This window comes from Gossypium hirsutum, chromosome A06 (genome assembly GCF_007990345.1).
Source record: "Gossypium hirsutum isolate 1008001.06 chromosome A06, Gossypium_hirsutum_v2.1, whole genome shotgun sequence".
Classification (NCBI taxonomy): domain Eukaryota; kingdom Viridiplantae; phylum Streptophyta; class Magnoliopsida; order Malvales; family Malvaceae; genus Gossypium; species Gossypium hirsutum.
Window position 1 is genome coordinate 2,782,964 of NC_053429.1, and position 12,618 is coordinate 2,795,581.

At 30.4% G+C, this 12,618-nt stretch overlaps 1 protein-coding gene across 1 annotated transcript; it reads right to left on the bottom strand.

The window, feature by feature from the left end:
• Positions 1 to 1,550: 1,550 nt before the first annotated feature.
• LOC107930622 (growth-regulating factor 1) lies at positions 1,551 to 5,294 on the bottom strand. Its single transcript, XM_016862296.2, has 4 exons — positions 4,610 to 5,294; positions 3,838 to 4,065; positions 2,700 to 3,051; positions 1,551 to 2,613 (listed from the first exon to the last, which is right to left on the bottom strand). The coding sequence occupies exons 1-4, from the start codon at positions 5,028 to 5,030 to the stop codon at positions 1,833 to 1,835; spliced, it is 1,782 nt and encodes a 593-aa protein (XP_016717785.1). The 5' UTR covers positions 5,031 to 5,294; the 3' UTR covers positions 1,551 to 1,832.
• Between the last annotated feature and the right edge of the window lie 7,324 nt (positions 5,295 to 12,618).

Here is a 12,618-nt window from a genome sequence, read left to right on the forward strand (position 1 = left end):
CATTTAAAAAAAAAGAAATAAATTAGTCTTTGTATATTAAATCAAAGAGCAAACTAGACTTTTTTATTAAAAATTTCATCTATTTTTACTGTTAAAAACTAGTGTAGCTAATGGAATAATCAAATAATTACACGTGACCATGTGTACTTCATTCTGACGTATAGGAACTAGTTTTTAACAATAGAAATGGATAAAAATTTTAGTAAAAAGACTAATTTACTCTTTGATCTGATATATAAAAATTAAATTACTAATTTTTTTAATAGAAGAAACAAAATACAACCGAAACTCTCAATACTTTTACTGCACCACTAATATATTTTGTCTTATTTAATGGGTGATTTATTAGTACCACTTTCGATCTTTTACGAAGCTTGTGACATGTTCTTGGACGGAGATAACCTCATCCCCTTTATCCAAATCCGGGTAACATTGGTTCCTAGTTGTGTAATTGCAAGAGATGAGTATTGCTTCGGGTGTCATCTACTGTAGAACAGTGTTGGATAACTTTCATACTGGTAAACAAAACTCTTAAAATCAAATCATATTTTTAGATCCCCATAAATAAAATTTTTTAGCTTTTTGGTTTGAAATTATTTTATTATTTTCAATTAAAAAAATCTAATATATTTTTTACTTTGTAACATTATTTCTAAAATTGATGTTTTTTTAAAAGCATATTTTAAAAATAATAATAAATGCTGTCAAATTTTTCAAAAATTTTTGAACCCTGTTCAAAAATATTTTTCTATCTTAATGATAAACTAAGCGGTAAAAGTACCATGGAGGCCTCTGTACTATAAGTTAGATTATATTTTGTTCTCTTTACTAAAAAAATAGACAATATGTTAGATTAAAGAGCAAATTGGTCTTTTTCTATTAAAATTTTTATACATTTGTACTATTAAAAACTAGCGTGGGTAACAAAAAACTAGACAGTGACACGTGATATGCCACATATATCTTATACTAATATACAATGACCAATTTTTAACAAAAAAAATTGTTCTTTAATCTAAGGTACAAGAGTAATTTACCCATATTCTGAGTAGTGAAGATAAAATGTAATCCAAATTCTAATATAAAAGCCTTCGTGATACTTTCATCCCACTAAAATTTGAATCTCAGCAGTAGAGCCATTTAGTGGATGTTCTGTTAGTTACCACTTTTAGTCCTCTATAAAGCCAGTGAAATAGATTGAGATAGCCTCCTCCCCTTGTATCCAAATCCAGGTAACATGGGTTCCTAGTTTTGTAATTGGAGGAGATAACAATGATTATTACCTGGGGTCTCAACAACTGCAGAACAATGTTGGATACTTGTATAGGTAGTTGGAACTTGGAGCTGGCAAGTAATATAGCCCATCAGCCAGTTCACATCCAAGGGACCCGGCAGGTTCGAAGTTGGTTGGACTCTTTAACATAAAAGCCAACCATGAAAGTAACATATTACTATTGTTGCTAAGCCCACAGTTTCAATTTTCAAGGAAAGATACCCCTGCAAAAATAGGTTCTTTTTTTGCTAGACACAGTTAATGGGTGGGACCATGATTTTGTAGTACAAAACAGTGAAATTTAGTGTTATATTGAAATTGTAACCTTGTCTATAGCGTTACAAGCAACTTAATCCACTGCCATACTTACCAACCAACCGCCATTACTCTCCTCAACACAAAGTCAAGCCAACACATGTGCTGAAAACAAAAATTTCAGACAAATTTCCTTTGTCTAGGTACTTATAGTTAGCTCAATTCTAAAGTACAAATTATAGAAAATATAAAGGGACTAATATAATAACTTAAAGTTTTTTATCACTAATTGACCAAAGTGGTTCTACAATGCAGGCAAAGAGGAAGTATGAACAAGGGTTGAACCACGTAGGTCATTGTCTGGTCTTGGACTGCTTCCAGCACTGCTGTTAGAAACAGAACCGAAGGTAGTCTTTGTTAAGACTCCAGTGGGAGATGAGGCTAGCCGCTGCCGAGGACTATTGTTCCAATCATCGCATGTAATAAGGTTAAGTGCTGATGAGTTGGTGCTGTGCAATACCTCACCAAGGGGGCCACCCATGGAATTCTTCCAAGAGATGGGTATCCAATTTGCCTGCTTATGGTTTGGTTCATTAATAACACTGCCTACACCTAGTCCCATGTGCATAGGGTCAAATTCACGAGATAATCTGAGAGGTGATGAAGACAGTTTTTCATTGCTGGGAGAAGAAGTTGAGGACATGAAATCAGAGGCAGTCATTGGTATTGATATGGAAAGTTGAGTCATGTCTGATTGAACATCAACTTCAGGCCAGGAAATGGTTGATCGATCGGACTGGCTTTTAGGCCAATCATCCATGAACTCTCGAAGGGAATGTTGGGATACAGTTGCTTGACAAATAAGGTCTTGAGATGAACCAAAAGTTCTGCAGTTAATCAAGGAAGAGTCCTTATGGGAAGGGTTAAGGAGTGAGTCGGAAAAAACAACTCCGAACTCATTTCTCAAGTTTTCTTCATACGTGACCAGTTGCTGCATCGGCATCAAGAAAGGGTTTTCTTTGGATTTTAGATCCAGTGTACTTTCATGTAATCTTTCACCCAAAGTTTCTTTGTTCACAAGCAACCTGCAAAACGACAACAATCATGGAATGAGATAAGTAAATTCTACAATTACTATAAGTTATAAAGGAAAGCAGATGATTCCTATCACCTATTAACAGGAGCTGTCACTGGCTGCAAATTCTTAAACTGCTGCTGAGCAACAGTAAGGCTGTTGGACTCGCTGCAGCCACTGATTGGCGCTACCACTGACGCCAAAGTCGATGAGACAGTAGACATCACCTTGGTGGTAGTGGTGCTAGTGGCTCCAGCTGAATGGCCTGATTGACCTTCCACAGGCTTTCTTGAACGATGGCGGCCCCTATTGATGTGCCGCTCACAATACTTCTGGTCGGCAACTGCATCTCTCGAGCACCGCCATTTCTTTCCATCTGTTCTACGACACCGTCCGGGTTCAGGATCAGTGTTGTTCGAGAACCCAAGACGAAAAGCTCCCCATCCCACTATTAGAACATAAAAAACAAAAGTGAAAAATGAATGCCAAAGCACTTTCCTGTTAGATAATTTGTACATGGTACAAATATTTAACTTTCTGCTTTAATTTTGGATGCTTATCTTGATAAAAACACATTGTTTGTTATACTTTAAAAAGGCTGAGACAAGTTGCCTCAACCATTGTAGGGACCAAAACAAAAGTGGCAATGTGCTAAAGTTGAAAATTTTAAGTGGCATGATATTGATGCTTTTGTTTGAAACAGATTATGAAGCAAACAAGGCCTGTTTGGGATACCGTCTCACTCAACTCAACATTTGGTAAATGTACTAGGAACCGTATTGCATTTTGCCTCCTCTACTTAAAAAATGTGCAAATTAATTTTTACATATTAGATCAAAAAGCAAACTGGTCTTTCTAAAAATTTCACTTACTTTTGCTGTTAAAAACTAACTTCTGTACGATAGCATGAGGAATACATGGCATGTAGCGTGTCTAAGTTTCTGATTATTCTACAAATGGAAGAAACATTTAATAGAAATGATCAATTTGCAATTTTATCCAACATATAGAGATTAACTAACCCATTTTTTTAGGGGTAAAATGCAATCAGACTCTTAGTACTTATTAGCCAATAAGAGAGAAAAATTAAAGCATAATCTCATTATCCGTGGAATGCAGCAAGAACACTGTTTGCTGCAACTTTAGCATCAACCATGGAAGTTTCATATAGACATTTTAAGTTAGAAAAAAAGAAGTGGGTTTTTTCTTGTTAGTCTAAGAAAAGACAACTTACATGTATTGGTTCTTAGGGGACCACCAGAAAAGCTAGAGAAATCAGTAGAACCAAGGGCTTTTCTTATAGGAATAAGAAGATTAGATGGTATAGGCACATTTGAATTTATGTATTTGTAGATCAAAGCTTGGTGTTCAAGTTCCATCCATTGAGATGGTGTAAATGGTCCTCTATCTCCTCCTAATACCCCATGCATGTTTTCACCATAGAATCCACCATTGTTGTAACCTTAAAAACATACAAAACCAAGACAAAAAGAAAAAAAAACAGATAAGGTTAAAAGAAGGCAAAGAAATTGAAGCCATAAAAGGGTTTGTAATAAAAAAGGGGAAAAAAGGGTTGTGGCAGTAACACAGAAACCATAACCTGTCTGCAACATTTAAGGTAGCTACAAGAATCATGGATCTGTTGTCTTTTGATACAACAACAAAACAAACACACACACACATATAGTCACTGTTTGATCATTACCAAAAATGTTTCTCACCTAAAACAGGAAGTGATAAAATTTAAGAGGAAGAAAAAAATGGGAAACATAATGCATTGACAAGACATAAAAAAACATTCCAAAACATGGAATTAAACCAAAGAACCAATAATAAAAACAAGTCTAATCCATACTACAAAACTCACAAGCATGACTTTAAACCAACAAACTACAGCCATTTTTTACAAAGTTAATGTCTTTCCTCCATGGCAAAAATGTTAGGACCTTAACATTCCTTCACACACACACACACACACACACACACACACACACATGTATATATACCTGTATTTCTAGTAGAAGCAGGTGATGTGAGGTGGAAGTAAGGGAAAGTGACATTTTGGGAGCTTTTATCCAGTGAAAGAGCTCGGGATTTAGGTGCAGAAGAAAAGCTCAGCATTGCCTGAGAGGCTGAAACCCCATCAGAGAAGACAGAGGTAGCAGCATTAGCATTAGATCTCAATAATCTATTCTTGTGGTGGAGCAACAACGGCATTGCCTCGGAGGCTGAAACCCCCTCCGTTTTGGCCAGTTTTGAACTCCTCCACAACAACACATCTTCATTATTACCAGGTCTCTCTTGCTTAAGGAACCCAGATCCGTACAACTTAGGCTTTGTCTTAGGATCTGAAACAAGGGATGAAGTAACTACAGTCTCTGAACCCACAAACCCCTCTAAACCCACCACTACACCCCCAATATCCATATAGAAAAACCCACCAAAGCTACACAAACTCTGCACTCAAGAAATCAAGCATTGGGTTATTAGCAGTAATAAAGAAAGGAGCTTGTGAAGGTACAAAAAGGTTCATTTTTTTTCTAAGTGTTTGGTTACTATGGCTTAAGCTTTTTAGCTCACATACAAACCAGACTTGCTGTTTGTTATAATAAAGATTTGATATTTGAGAAAGAAATATTTAAATAATTGGAGAGAGAGAAGAAGAAAGTTAGTAGTTAATGCTACCACTTTCACATACATACACATATAAATATATATATACCTACATGAGTAAAAATATTACAAATTATATTTTGTATGTTTAATTTAAAAATAAATAAATTAATTTTTATACTATTACATTATATAATTTTACTGAAAGATATAAACTTTATTTGACAAATACAACAGGGGTTCACTTGTAATCTCAAAAGTCCCTCCATTTGCAAAACTTTTGGTTTTTTTTTAGTACTACTTTATCCATATCCTGGTTAGGTAGTTGAACACCATAAAAATATATATTAATTAAAAGTGAAAATTTATTTAGTACACCGTTAGTAAATTTTTAGTTTTAAAAATTCATAAATAATATTTTAAGGCGAACACATGTTAAATCCGTCAGTTTAGTTATGAAAATTTGTAAATTATAATCGATCAACTTATCATATAATTTTAATATATTTATATTATAGTCTCTTCTTAATTCATAAATAAGAAGATAATACGTTTCAGCACACTCGAATTCACGTTCTCTTATATTGACAATAATATCCATACCAATCGAGCTGTAATTCAATCGACGAAAAAATAAATGTTGTAATCCAACAGACAAGAGCCAAGTGGTGACTAGTGATGTTAATGTAAATTTACAATAAATAACCTGCTGAATTTAGGTAAATGCAATAAATAATGGTCATTCAAGACAGTATCCTTTGTGACAACTTTAATAGTTTGTAATAAATATGTATTCACTAATTATGGCTTGCAATATTAATCCAAACATGTTTTTTTACTTAAATTGGATTTTATATTTAAAGGGGCAAAAAACAGAACACTTTTTTTAATTATAGCTTTGATAAATGGAAGTGAAACCTTTTTTAATTATTGGTCATGCATTCAATCTCATAATTAATCATAAATGTTGATGCCCTTTCTTAGGATTTTAATTGATGAACTTGAAAGAATTGTGAAAAAGTAAGGTTAAATTCTAATATTGGCATCTCGTAAATTTATTCTTTGTATTTTAATTTAATCATTTTTAATTTTTAAAATTTTAGTTTTGATCAATTGGTAATCACTAATTTCGTTAAGTTAAATTTTGTTGTTTTTAAAAATTGATATGGAAAACATATTATCATATATAAAACGTCATGTTAGTTTGTTATTTCTGTATATTTCTTACAAAATGATTAAAAATGATCGAATTGAAAAATATAGACTAATCTATAACTTTACACATAATATATTACTAATAGTAGAATTTAACCAAACTAACTTAACTACTACTGTTTGGTTAAGACTAAAATTTTAAGTACAGGAGTAAATTTGACTAATTCAAAAAGTACGAGATTAAAATTGACCAAATTAATGTATAAGGACTAATTCCACAAGTTACACAAAGTGCAGTAACTAATAGCAAAAATTAACCAAAAAAAAAATATATTGACACTATTCAACATAAAATAAAAATATTAATAAAAATAAGGGCATCAAAGCTTGAGTAACGACGAAGAGAATTGAGGGAATGCGTTAATTGTTGGATTAGTATATGCAATTATACACAATAATTTTTGGGGTTAAAGTACCTAAAAGGTCCATGTATTATGGGATCTGGATCAAATTAGTCCTTTTTTTATCATTAAATGGATGAATTTAGTGTTTATATTATTAAAAATGATCAAATAAGTTCAATTTGTAACAGAGTTAATATTTAATGTATAAAAAAATTGCTTTTTTTTTTCAATTGTTGTTATAAATGATTTTATTCACGTAACCATAAGAACTTTAAAAATATTAATTTTTCTGAACAATAAATGATATTTTCTTAAACAGTAGATGTTAGCGCTATTCCAATTTAGCTTTATTTAATTCTTTTTAATAGTACATAGATTAAATTAGTCGATTTAATAACAAATGGACTAATTCGATAAAACACCTATAATAAAAGGACTTCTAAAATACATACACCAAAATTTTGGATAGCATTCCAATAATAATATATTCATAATTATGATGTTAGGGGATTTGTTGACTTAAGGAATATTCATAAAATTCTTTCAAAATTTCGTGTTTCAAAATATGTTTTTTTTTTAATTTGAACGATCTACGATTTTATTTGACACAATATTTAGAATTATTCATAATTCTTCTTCAACCCATAAATAGGAAGATAATACGTTTTAAGCATTCGAATCCACGTCTTCTTACATTAACAACAATACTCATACTAATCGAGTTAATACTCAATCGAATAAAGTGTTTGAATCTTAATTATAACTCAATTCAATTTAGAGTTTTTAATTTAATAATCTCAGAAAACATTAATTTTCGTATTCAATAGTCAAATTCACCCGTGAGAAGTATTTGAAGTAACATTCATATTTTTATAAATAAAAACTTTATGATTATGTAAATCACATAAAATCTTTCAAATTTATATTATTCATAAATTTATAATTTAATTTATGTATTTTTATCTTTAAAATTTTAGCTTTTTATTTTATTTTTTAATTTCAAAATTTAACTATTAATACTATTGAAATTATTTTATTAAAATTTAGTTCATTATAATGTCATTTTTTTTAGTTAAACCTCAAGTGAGTTTTTTTTAATTTCAAAATGTCACGACAACAAATTTAAAAAAAATTAACATTGCTAGCAATTGGACCTGAATTTTAAAATCTAAAAAGTAAAGAGACTAAATTTTTAGAAATAAAAGTACATGAGCTAAATTCTAAATTTGTGAAGAGTATAGGGACTTATGACATATTTTACCATTTATAAAACCACATCTTTCACTAGAATATTAATCAATCAAAAATAAAAAAAATTATATCAATTAATTTAAATTTAAATCTATTCAACTTGATTTAATTATAAAAAAATACTGCAATACGAACTTGTCCAACCTAAATCCAAAATAACTCAAATTTGAAATGATCTAATAAGTAGTTCAAAATAACTTGAATGGGAGGTGACCTAATCGAAAAAAACTCAACAAGTAACCTTAAATGACTCATTATTCAAACCCAACTCAACCTCCAAATAACTCGAAAATTTTGAAATTTATATTTAACTGATCTAAATTAATTTAATCCAAAACCAATTTAAGGTGAAAAATCTAAAGTGTTATAAAGAACTATTAGTTGGCATTCTTTTAAAAGAAAAAGTATTGATCATTTAAATAAGTTTTTTTTATAAAATGATTTAAAATTATTATTTAATAATAGAAGTATATATATTTTTTAAAAATTTAAAAATTTAAATTGTAATTCAATTTTTTTTGGATATCCAAAAATTAAACTCGAAATTAAGTATCAATTTAAAGACTTGAAATGTTTCAACACTTATGTAGCTATTTTTTTTTCCTTTTGTCTTAAATTTTTTGTATATGATAATTATATTGAAATCACAATTAAATTTGAAATCGAGTGGATAAAACATTTTCTAATAATAATTTATTTATTCATCAAAATATAAACCTAAAAGATAAGTGGATAACAAGCATTCATGTTGTTTGAAAATTGCATGTCTAATACTTAACAAGGTCCCATGATGAGCTGCCCTTGAAATTGAATAGGAAACATCCCTTTAATTTCCATTAATTTTCTTAAAGTCTAAACAACAATGGCATTGATGTGACTTATAACATATCCAAATGCCAAATATATTTTAGAAAATCAATTATGGCCGAAAAGGATAATTAATGTCAAGTTTCCAAATAAAAAGCAAAAATAAGTCGAGACCAAAGGGCGCAAAAATAAGTGTATTAATGTTATGTTTGCATCAACTTAGGGGGGAAAACGACACTAACATTATATTTTCATTGACAAATATTGATGCTTATATATGGGTGTAAACCTACTTAATTTACATATTAAGTTTTTGATGATTTTGGCTCAATCAATTTAGGGTTTAATTAGAATGATTATGCTTGTTAGTGACCTTTGAAATTAGTTGATTACTTCAGTTTACATATGAAAACTAACTTTATTGACTTAAGAAATTATCAATGCCAGTTACACTGTGATGCGGTCATTGAGAGCACCAAAAATATTTTATAAAATATTAAAAATAATAGTAAAATAATAGTATAAGGGAAGTAGGGTCAAATCCTCAGGGACCGGATTTACACAATTGCTTGTTCCTCAAAATATTGGTCAGAATCGTGCCCAAGAAAACCTGTGTACCTGGAAAAAAAATAGAATTAAAAGTTTTGATCTGGAAAAAATAAAATAAAACAAAATTAAAAATTTTAATTGAAATTCCGAAAGTTAAAATTAAAATAATAGAAATAAATAAAGTTGAGAAAAATGTGTTCTTATGGAGAGATTTCAGCCTCCAGTTGTCTCAATCTGCCTTGGGTTCAATTCTCGGCTTTTAGGTGATCATTCTCAAACAAAATAAACCAATTATAGTGGAAGAGAACGCCTACGACCACCAGCTCCAAGAATTTAGACTTACGATTTAGCGAAACCTGACTCTAGCCAACAATCGCTTCTGTGGAATTATCTTATGCTAGACCATCACTTCTCAATGGCAAATCCCACGCCATTTGTCTCTTGGGCTCGCTAACCTCTGACGCAGTAAGCTAATGAACCGACTGTGCAACCTTCTCAAAACATACAAAGCGACTGCCTTTGCACACGTTGAAAAGATCACCTTTTAAGGGACATGACAGAAGCGTCAACCCTGTAATGCGAAAAAACGATGAATATTTGTCGAGAAGGCCAAGTATAGATTCTAAACCTCATTAACCCTTTTTGGGAAAAAGAAATAAATATAATGAAAAGCGAATTTTTATTGAAAAAATATGGAAAGAACAAATAGATTAAATTTATGGGGGAGAGAGTGTTTACAGAAAAAGAGATTTGCAAATTGTGTCACACCATCCCCTATTTATAGTATTAAGAAACCTAGCCTATTCCTAATTAAATTCTAAAAGATAAATACAAATAAATAAAGATATTTAAAGATAATTAAAGATAAATGAAAATAAATCATAAAATTAAATCTAAATAATAATCCTTAATAATTATCCTAATATAATTAAACATTAAATAGAGTCTTGTGCTATAAAATCTCTTCTTTTGCACTTTTGCCCTTATGTCTTCTATACTTACATTTTTGACACCACTTTTTTCCCTATGTCGCATGTTGGCCCATTTTATCTTCAAATTTACACTTTTTGCATTTAAATCTCCTTTTGCCTCCAATTTAGTCCCTGAAAGATAAAAGACCATAAATAGCTCAAATTAGTAGGGTCATACTCGAAATAAACATGCAATTAGCACATAAAAATATGTCGTTCTAGAGTATTATTACACTGTCCAAATTGATCACTAGTTGTAACTTGAATTGTATTTGGATTACTACATAACTTGCCATATATGTGTTGGCATTTTTTGACCAAAAAAATTTGGACTATTTAAAGCATATAGTAGCTATTCGTTGAAGTAAAACTTGAAGAAAATCAAGTCAAGTAATGACTCTTTAAAAATTTTCAATGTGCTCGGGTTTCCTTAATTGAAGAGATTCAATATTTCTAAAAGATTATTCCTTGAAGATATTAGTTATTTTATTCCATATTGAAGACATATTCAAGTACAATTCAAGAAGATTGAAGTTCGCGCTATTTATAGTTTTGACAATCCAATATATGTCTATTTATGAAATGATTGTTCGTTGTTTTTGGTATGACATTGAAAACATTTATCTTATTCATTGTGAGGAACTTATTTTAGTGTCTTGTTGTTGTAAATAAATTGTTCTCTTTATTCAATTGTGATTTAGTTTTTAAGGGAAAAGACTTAGTGGAGAGAGTGATCTAGTTAATGTATAAGAACAAGGTTGCAATTTGCTGAGTGAGATGAACTTAAATCACATGTTGTACTAAAGATTTATAGTGAATTACTATATAGGCAAGGCTCCATAAACATAGAAAGTTTTCAGATAGTGTAACCAATTTTTTTGTCCATATTAGGTTTTTACTTTTTTTAGTCAATAAAGTCAACTGCAACTAAACTTGCATTTAGAAGGCAAAATCAACAAACTCTATTTGGTATCAGAGATAGTCACTTGACGAATTAAGTGATCATGTTGTTGATTTGCTAAAGAGATGGATGGTACATCAATCTCGAGACCCCCTATGTTGGATGACAAATTATGCCTACTAAAAGGCAATGATAAGAGAATTTATTAAGTCCATGCATGAGAGAACTTGACACTCAATACTAATTGGTGGGAAGCCTCCAATAGTTTATGTGTAACACCCTTAATCCGTACTCGTCGCCAGATTAGGGTTACGAGGCATTACTGAGCAAAAATAAAATTCCAAACATTCACATATTCATACAATTCATACTCATAAATATATAAAGCACATGGCTAATTAAATATTAAACATGTTTTATTTATCATATTGCATTTACGAATCATACCTCAAAATTTAACCGAAACTATACCTTTCAAATAATCACATTTTCATTAACAAATATAAACATACACATATACTTTCATTATATACCCAAACCATCATTCGAATTAACAATAAAAGTACATGTATATACGTACACATAATTATCAATTTTGCAAAATGCATATAATGCTCATGGTGTACTATTGCATAAAATCACTATTCAAATGGCCATTTATCAATGTCTCACTTACAACATTATTAAACAATAAAATCTCAATAATTTACCATTAGTAAACTCAAAACTAATTATAGTACTTATACATTTTCTTTTTTCACGCAAACCGAACTACTCTAATCTTTGCATATTCGAATATAGGCATGCCTCATATCATGCATTTCTAGTATACATTAAACATGCTAACACCTGAGCTTACGTTTATAAATGAATAAACATACATCAAAATCAAATCATCAAACCATTTTTATTTATATTTAAACATATCAAAACCAAGCGACCAACCACAGCCAATTCCACTTATCATTTCAAGCTATTACCAACACATATAATACCATTAACATTTACTTTTCATTCACTTCACATATCATTATAATCAAAATGAGATAAACCATTGCCAAACATAGCCATATCCAAACTCTAAAGATAAGCCATATTCGCATGGCTTAATATATATACATATTCAAAGTTGAACAAAATACATATTAGCCTATACATGCCATAAGTTCGAAATTAAACTTTTAATAGTACCGAAAGTTGACGATAGTGTGGATGACTTCGATAACGATCCCTGAGCTCATGACTTACAACCAAAATCTATAAAACAAAATAAACAAACACACAGAGTAAGCTAACTTAGCTTAGTAAGCTTTAAGCACAATAAACAACTCAATGAATAACCAAAACATTCAACTAACTGAATT

What these genes read in the sequence shown, in the direction of transcription:
- LOC107930622 (XM_016862296.2), bottom strand. Translation starts at nt 5,030, where the DNA reads ATGGATATTGGGGGTGTAGTGGTGGGTTTAGAGGGGTTTGTGGGTTCA. An exon ending in TCCCCTAAGAACCAATACAT is followed by an intron (nt 3,052 to 3,837) that starts GTAAGTTGTCTT and finishes ATGTTCTAATAG; the next exon opens with TGGGATGGGGAGCTTTTCGT. An exon ending in GTGACAGCTCCTGTTAATAG is followed by an intron (nt 2,614 to 2,699) that starts GTGATAGGAATC and finishes GTCGTTTTGCAG; the next exon opens with GTTGCTTGTGAACAAAGAAA.